The sequence below is a fragment of the Medicago truncatula genome, chromosome 7, assembly GCF_003473485.1.
Source record: "Medicago truncatula cultivar Jemalong A17 chromosome 7, MtrunA17r5.0-ANR, whole genome shotgun sequence".
Lineage (NCBI taxonomy): Eukaryota > Viridiplantae > Streptophyta > Magnoliopsida > Fabales > Fabaceae > Medicago > Medicago truncatula.
Genome location: NC_053048.1, coordinates 722,440 through 731,429, shown reverse-complemented (window position 1 = coordinate 731,429; position 8,990 = coordinate 722,440). Strand labels below are relative to the sequence as shown.

Genomic DNA, 8,990 nt, shown 5'->3' with positions numbered 1-8,990 from the left:
CTTCGGTAGCAAACTGCCGAAGGGCATTTTGGTATTTTACTCGTGTGGCACAGCCAAACAACATGTGGGAACAGCAATTCTCTTCAATTATTAACTCCTAGTAAAATTCTGGTAATTTAAAATTCAGACCAAACGTAAATAAAATTTAATTAAAAATTAAACTTAATTCTTTTTTTGTTTTTTTTTTTTCAAAGAATTCTTTTTCTGTTATAAGTTCTTTTTAACAATTCGTTTTTTATGGATCTTATTAACTACTTACTTATCTTTTTTTTTTTTGGTAGATATCTAATATCAACTACAACATCATCAATAAAAGCGGTTTTTCATAGATGAACCTAAAATATCATTTCAATGTCTAATTATTTTACATATGTATTTAACATTTTATTTTCTCATATAATAATAAATTTTTTAACACATATTTGTTGATTAACGTGACAACAAATTATTAAATACACGTGTAAAATAAATTTGTCAATGTATGATAATTAAACTCTTAATAAATATAAACATTTTTTTAACAAAAATTTGTTGGAACAAAATGTGTTTAACAATAAACCTGAATAAGTTTTGATGATAACAAGGTATTAAAAATTGTCAATTGGATCTAGCTAATTATTTGTTCAAATGTACATGACCATAGTCATGTCTGAATTATTTATAAGGTCTTGGAAGAACAAAAGAGAGGCAAAGATTTGATCAAAAGAATAGCCTATTGCATCTGATGAAATTCGCCTCTGAAGATTAGGATGCTCCTGAAGGAAAAGTGCTCCTGAAAGAAATGCACCTGATGACGTCATCAGAAGCAGAAGTTCAGAAGCAAGTCATCAGAAGCAAGTACATCACCAGAATCTGCAGATTTTATCTAAAGATTCAAATAAGTTGTTTAGAGCTCACCCAAAGGAAGCGAAAAGACTAAAGAGAAGTGGAAAGGTCGTTACTAAAGTCATTGGATGCTTATCTCTCAAGAGAGTTGACAAAATGCATTTGTACGAAGCGTACAACCACTTCCTCCACTACTCTGTTCTTTGTCTACGCTACAGGACAAGAAAAACAGCTCTGCCTGCAGAAATGTTCCCTCAAATTCAGAATGGATTTGAAATCAATTCTTCATAGGACTATATCCAAATCAGGCAAAGGATCATTGGTGCTTGATCAAGGCTACAACAACGACTCTTTGACGTACTAACAATTTCACAACGTCTCTTTCACACCTCTATATAAAGGAGTGAAGACTTGAAGTTCAAGAGCTAACAACACGCATACAAATCAAGCTGAAACTCTGCTGAAATTGCTCTCTCACAAAGCACTTAGAATTTCTGTACACATTTGATAAATCTTAGAAATTCTAAAGTCAAGAGTCTGTTATTTGCATTGTATTGTGAACACCACTGATTGTATATCAAGTGTTCAAATTCAAACAATTTTCTATGTAATTCTGTTTGAATTAGAAGTCTCTTGCTTTAGTGCTTGAGCATCTGAAGTCTCTTACTTGTGTGTTTGAGCATAGAAGTCTCTTGCTGTGTGCTTGAGCAATCTGAAGTCTCATACTTGTTTAAGTATTGAGCAGTTGTAATCTTGTGTGATTATACTTAGTGAAACTCTCCTTGGAAGTGCAAGGGGGACAGGACTGACTTTCGATTTGTGGAAGGAACCTGTATAAATTGCTGTGTCTTTTCTCTCTCTCTCTTACTCTGATTTTATATTCCGCTGTGCATCTGATTCTGATCACTTCAGAAGAAGAACTTTTAAAGAGAAAAAGAAAACACAATTCAACCCCCCCCCCTCTTGTGTTTTTCTCACCTTCAAAATTGTCCTTTAATAAATTTATTTTCAAAATATTAGATATATTTAGTTTCTTTTTTAAATAAATTTTTAATCAATACCACTAAGGGCCTATTTGTTTTAGATTTTTAAAAAAAATAAATTTTTATGTTCTAGTTATATTTGAAAAATGATTTTTACGTTTGAAAATGAAATAGTTATTTGTTGATTTAGTTTTGTAGAATCAATTTTAATAGAAGGGAGAGTGAGAGAAAATCATAATCTATGATGTCTATATTTTTTCAATCATATTAATGAAAAACTATTTTAACATGCATAGTTTTCCACCGACCTTTTTTTTAAAAGTCTCTAATGAGTAGTCTCTAAATTATTTATATAAAAAATGTTTTTTTAGAAAATATAAAACAAACGGACCCTATTACATGTCTCTAAATATGATAAGTCAAGATTAATTATATACATATACACATGATATTTTAGTTGCATCATACACAAAATGGATACATTAACTCAATTAACAACTTTTCAAAATAATCTATACATAAAATGAACACATCAAGTCCCTCTATTTTCAAATGCGAAGAAAAAAAATTGTCTATCTAATTTTAGAAAATAACAATACCAAATTAAGTTATCCCTCTTATCAAATTTTTATCCATTAAATAGTCATTTTGATCTATAAATATAAGAATGACAATGCATAGGGTTTAAGGAATCAAATAATAATAAACTCACAATTAATAACACAAACTCTTAAATATTTCACCTAAACAAGTGCCCCTAAGGGCACATGTTAAGGAACTTAAAATTAGTAATTTAACGTTGAAAATAAAACAAATTTTAATACTTTTAAGAATTTGAATATACAACTTTTGAAATAGAATTACGATATGTAGTTGATTAACATGTGCCCGCATCCCCTTAGATAAATACAGTATATGTATGCGGGTTCAGGGTTGGTACTTAAGTCTATATACAAAAATAAATTTGAATTTATGATTGAATTCATTAATGAAAGTTCGGAGTACAATATCATATGATATATAGATACAATAGAAGGTTGAGAAGAGTTCGTTACAACAAACATCTTAGATTAGATTTACAATTTGAATTTCGAAGTAGACTGCAACAACCAGCTTATGAGAATACTACTCCAACAGTACCCATATCCAGCATCCACACTCATATCTGCTCAACTTTGCCTGTAATTACCTATGATCATACCTGGACTAGCAGTGCAGGGTTTTACCCTAATGGGTTGGATCCCATGATGAGAAGGTTGAGACTGAGTTGGAGAAACCGAAAGTTTGAAACTTGAAACTGAGAGCCTATGCACTAATTTCTTGAGCAATGAGAAAGCACTTGCACTGGTAGTTCTATAGTAAATCGGCCAATCCCTTCCAAACTATTATTTCAGTGGGTCCAGAACCGGTATAGTCATAGCAGTCGTTTTTTCTTGTGAATCCAAGAGTATTAAGGAACTCATACCTATCCATCACCTACTTGGCATGTATACAAGTTTCGCCTTTATTATCAGTGGCAGCACACAAAGCCTTCCAGACATGAACCAGCATTTTAACTGGTGGTCGCAAGTTCTAGCAAACAAATTTTGAGATTTATCATTAGTAGGTAAAAAACATAAAACAGCTGTCTAAATGGTATCCCAGTTACATGCCTTATTAGGTGACCATTGACTACGTTTAGCCTTCCAGAAACGAGCAATAGTATTCCAGTGCCAAGTAAAAAGATGCTTAGAGTTAGATATAGCGCGAACAAAATATAATTTTTACCTTGTAAACTAACACCATTTCTGATTCCTCACGAACAATCAAGGATAGAGTCCAGTAGCAAGTCACTGGAGTCACACATTCTAGTAAAACAGGTTTTAGAATCCTATCAATGGGAACAAAGCGTCTGGTGACTTTTCCACTGTAAGAAAGGATCAAAAACCAAATAAGTACATGATAGAAATGAATATGGGAAAAACAAAACAAGTAAACGATAGAAATGAATATGGGAAAGCCTTGCTGGAATTAAAGTGGTCAATATGAAAGCTAAGCAAGATAACTAGTTACACGAGCTGAAAAACCTAGAAGATATTTTCATGACAAACATACAGAAGTGAATCCCTTTCAGTCAGGGGAATCCCAAATTCACGGTCAAATATTCTTCCACCATTTGATTCATCCAAAGGCCCATATCAACTTCTTTTTAGTTTTCAGTTTTGAGCCGAAACAACACCGTCAAATTTAATGAAGTGGCATGATTGAACAATAAACTGGTACAATTACTGGGAATGAACAAATTGATACAAGTTAACATAAACAAATCTGATACAATTTACTGTCACAAATCTGATAGAATTTGAGATAAAAGTGTTGGTATAGCAGTTCCTTTCCCCTGTGAAAATGGGATTCTAATGCTTCAGGTGGTAAATTTATCCACTGAAACCCCAAATCAGAGAGCACAATTTATTCCACTGAAACCTTGATCTTGAATCTAAAATCCCACAGAAACTCAAAAACACAATTTCTCTCTACAGCACAATTTACTATCCAAACACAAGTTACTTTCTATTAAAACCCCAAAGCACAAAATCCAGAATCATTCCAAATGTACTTAGCAGCAACTTGAGTCCATGCAAGTACTTTGCTGCCATCACGAATGCTGGAAGGACAATGGCAAAACTTGTCCCTAATGCTGGAGCATAAGTTCCTCCTATATTCTTTGTCATAGAAGATGGTACTGTGATGTCACTGAACATCATATGATCCTAGAGGTGGCCTCAACGTGACCTCCAAGTCCGGAGAGATGGAAACGTGTTTACATGAACAAAAAAGCGACTCATTTGGGGTTTAAGACTGAAGAGAAAAATAAATAATGCGGACCATGGATGAATCAAATGGTGGAGAATATCTTCACTGTGTGAATGAATATGGCATTTTCCTGACTGCGAGGAATCCGCATCCCACAAACAGACTAAAGAACCCTAAACTAGCATCAGCATTCAAATGTCCTAACCTTCTCTTCGAAACACAATAATTACCAAGTGCACAATCCTTTACAAAACATATTACATAATCCTACACTAAGCTTTCCATGTATCTTAATATAATGATTATTGACTAAAACAGCGATTAAAAAAAAAAAATCACCTCATATAGTGAGTCTCAAGCTGTACTCCAAAAGCTGGCATAATCACAACAGACTCTGCATGAAAATGACAACTTTGTCAAAATGACTAAAATAAGTTTCAAAAATAAAACATGCATTATAGATTAATTTTCCTCACCTTTAATAACCGGCAAGCGAAGTAACAACTTGACAAGAAATATGTCAAAAAGCAAGCTGTAATACACAAGGCTAATCGATTTCTCCTGTCAATAGAAGGTAGATAAACAAGCAATAAAGAAAGAAGCACGGAAAAAGTTACAAAATTTTGAAAATCCTCAAGTCACTGAACAAAGAAAGAGTGAAGACCCACATTGGTCCCTAACAATTTTCTCACGGTCAATTTAGTCCTCGGCAGAAAATTAAACCCAATATTTTTTATACGGAAGACAAATAAGTCCCCGATAATTTGAAAATGTCAGGGACTAATTTGGTATTATTTTTTGTCGGGACTAAATTGGGCTGCGAGAAAAACGAAAATTGTCAAGGACCAAATTGGGTCTTCACTAGGCTATGAAGCACGGACACTTCTCGGATTAGGCGTGTCCCGGTGTCGGACACGTGTCGTGTCTGACACCGACACTTACAATTACATTTAATTACGTGATTTTCTTAAATTATTAGCGGTGTCGATGTGTCAGTGTCCGTGTCATGTCTGGTGTCCGTGTCGTGCTTCATATCACTAGGACAGAGAAATTTGTTGTATGTTTGACTCCACTTTTGGAGAAAGCAGAATTGATTCTAGAGGTGTGGAATTGATTTTGACATTTTTAGTTCCTCTAAAGTGGAATTTATATTGGCTGCAGAATTGATTCTACTTGAAGCTAAAATTGTAGCTTTCGATTCTATAATTGATTCTTGCACTAAAATTTATTGTTCAACTCACTTTTACATGAAATATCCAGACATAACATAACCATTTTACCTTCAACTCAGTTTTAGCCAAAATCAATTTTACATACTCAATTCACTAAAAAATCAAATTTTATCACCGCAGAACCAAACATACACTTTATTGGAAGACATACATACCTCAAGAAGATACAAATAGATGCCACATGCTAATACAATAAGTGCTGAAGCATACACAAAAAAGTATTTCCCACCATTGCTCCTCAAAACTATATGATGTATGTCAACATCTTCAGATGGATATTTCTGATCATGCACATAATTATATCTAGTGTCAACCATCCTGAAATACACAAATCCAACAATTCTTTATCTCATAGATTATAATTAATAATTCAATTATTTAATAAGAAGAAGAAATCAACATTGAACAATAGAAATGAATCAACATTTATGGATTTACCTAACAGAGAGAGAAGAGGAAGGAGCTGCGGGAGACTAGAAAGGGAAGGGAGGACAGGCGGCGCGTGAAAGGCGGAGACGGAGAGGAGAGTCGAGAGGGAAGAGGGTTTGGGACTTGTGTGGGTTTTTGGTAATTTATTCTAGGCTAATGTGCATTTTTCCCCTAACTTTCAAAAACTTGAAATTTTGACGCATAAGTACAAAAACTACAATTTTGACCCTATAATTTAGTCCATTTGCATCCTTGGTCATTTTGATCAATTTTAACCGAGTCAATTCTGATTGGACATGACACGCGTGTAATTATCTATTTTAAAAATAAAAAAAGCCATGTGTATAAATGTCAAATTAAAAAAATAAAAAAGAATAAACAATTAATTTATTTTTTTTTGAAGAGAATTAACAATTATTTATGAAATTAAAAAAATCATAAATCTGCATCATCCAACACCGACAAACTCAACTTCAAGCACAAGCGGAGTAAATCATTTTTAAGCACAAACAAAGTTCATGTCAACAAATTTTAATATTACAACAACAATCATTTTCAACTAAAAAAAAGAACATTACAAATCCAAACATTCGGAAATTATTAACTCCAAAATGACTCATCATCTTCTTCCTTCACCAAAGAGGAGCATCACTCGTGAACCCATAAGTACTCATGAACCCAAAAACCAAACACCCCATAAATCTGGAAATCCTTTAAACTAACCCTCGCAAACTCATTTGTGTGATTAAAAATAAAAACTTTGAAACAAATATAGATCCGTAAGAGTAAAAACTGACCTGGGTTTTGGAGACTTTGAAGGGAGGAGAGTGGAAGTAGCACCTTTGATAGTTCCAGAGCAAACAACTTTGAAAGCTTGAAATCGATGAGTGGTAGAGAGAGAAGGAAGGCTTACTCTGAAGTTAGGAACATAAGGAGTAGAGCCATTTACAAATTAAATCAAAGTGGTATGGTAATACAAATTATTATATGTTATTATTATTATTATATAGCATAGGAGAATGAAGAAGAAGAAGAAGAGATACATAGAGGTATAAGCAAGAAGAACATGTGAGAAAAACAATGAAATGAAATGAAATGATCATGATTTTTTCTACGTTACGACGATATTTACCCGACAATCAAAATGTAATATATAAATGTAACATTAAATATCAAATAAATGAGTCAATTTTTCTATAAAAAAATCAATTTTAATAAGGTGACTTTTAATTTTTATTTAATTATATTTAGGTATACAATCTTAATTAATTTACACTATAGGACTTGTAACAATTAAAATTTCACATCAAATTCAACTCACTGTGTTTGGTAACACGAATAAGCTAGGATATAACTTGTTGGACTAGCTTATAAGCTTGTTTTGATATAATATAATGTGTTTGGTAAAAAACTTTTTTCACTAGCTTATAGCGTTTTTTGAGAAGCTATTTCAAGTAGCTTTTGAGCTTATAGCCGATAGTTTTTTTATATTTTCTTTCAATTTTAACCCTATTAATTTAATTTAATTATTTTTTAATAAAACAACATGTTCATGACTTAAAAAATAACGGTCAAATTCATAGCTTATTTTTTAATAAAACAACTGTCATGTTTTCTCCTTTGAAAAAAACTGTCATGCTTTATTTTATTTTTTAATGAACGCTTTATATATATTTCTTAAAAGAAATACTTTATATTTAACTATAACTAGCCTACGCTACGTTGTAAAATTTTATATATTCTTGCTTACATTTTTTTTCCAACTTCCTCTTATTTTTAGAATTCATAAAAGTAGAGATCAATGAGTTTTTGTATAAAAAAGAAAACAGAGATCAAAATTGTCGATGAAATTTTATTGGAGATTAAAACCAAAATTTTGAATATTTATAGGGATCCAAAACATAGTTAACCATAAATTAAAATATTAAAAAATAAATACATTAGAAAATATATATATATATATAAACATGTCATTTTATACTTATCAGACACTTCAACAACTAATTTTACCAAACACTTCAATTTTAATAAATCATCTTTTCAGCTATAAGCTATCACTTATAAGACATCAGCTATAAGCTAGTTTTTCAGCTTTCAGCTAGCTTATAGCTTATTTTTACCAAACACACCCCACATACGTTCATAAATTTTGTTCCATTCCAAAACCTAGAACACACATAACGTGCAATTTCTTCTTCATTCTTCTTCCCATCTTGATTGTTTAATTCTCTCGTTCCAGAATTGCCTTCGTTTCCAATTATCGTGAGAATCGTTGTTTGATTTCAGACATTGTGAGAATCGGTGTTGTTCCATAATCACATCAGGTATCGGGACTTGATTTTTTTTCTTGATTTGATTTTTCATTTTCGTTTCTTTTTCACTACTATCGTGACTTGATTGCAACCGTTTCACACTTATAATGCGACAGTGGTGATTTTCAACTTTGGCATGAATTCCAATGATGCTTCCATTTTTATTTGAGTTTTGAGTTTGATTGAGTTGTTTGAGATTATATAAAATTATATTTTATCACACATATTTTGCGTTTGATTAAGATAAATGGATCTTTAATGCGTTGATTATTAATTTTATTTTTGGTACAATATTGATTGTTAAATTTACTTTTGGAATTTGTTTTATTCAAATCATTATATTGTGTTGTTATGTTGTTTCTGTTCTTGGTGAATTTTGTGTTGCCGAAATGAACATTTGTTGAGATTGTGAACAC

At 31.9% G+C, this 8,990-nt stretch overlaps 1 protein-coding gene across 2 annotated transcripts; it reads right to left on the bottom strand.

Annotated features, from left to right (window-relative positions):
- Nucleotides 1-2,767: 2,767 nt before the first annotated feature.
- LOC11414151 (uncharacterized) lies at nt 2,768-7,360 on the bottom strand. Of its 2 annotated transcripts, none has more exons than XM_024769750.2 (6): nt 7,060-7,360; nt 5,989-6,151; nt 5,078-5,162; nt 4,941-4,995; nt 3,576-3,714; nt 2,768-3,380 (listed from the first exon to the last, which is right to left on the bottom strand). In XM_024769750.2, exons 2-6 carry the CDS (start codon nt 6,148-6,150, stop codon nt 3,285-3,287), a joined length of 537 nt encoding a protein of 178 aa, XP_024625518.1. In that variant the 5' UTR covers nt 6,151; nt 7,060-7,360; the 3' UTR covers nt 2,768-3,284. The 2 variants fall into 2 exon arrangements, with proteins under 2 accessions (XP_024625518.1, XP_039684106.1); XM_039828172.1 differs by lacking the exon at nt 7,060-7,360 and adding an exon at nt 6,272-6,577.
- Between the last annotated feature and the right edge of the window lie 1,630 nt (nt 7,361-8,990).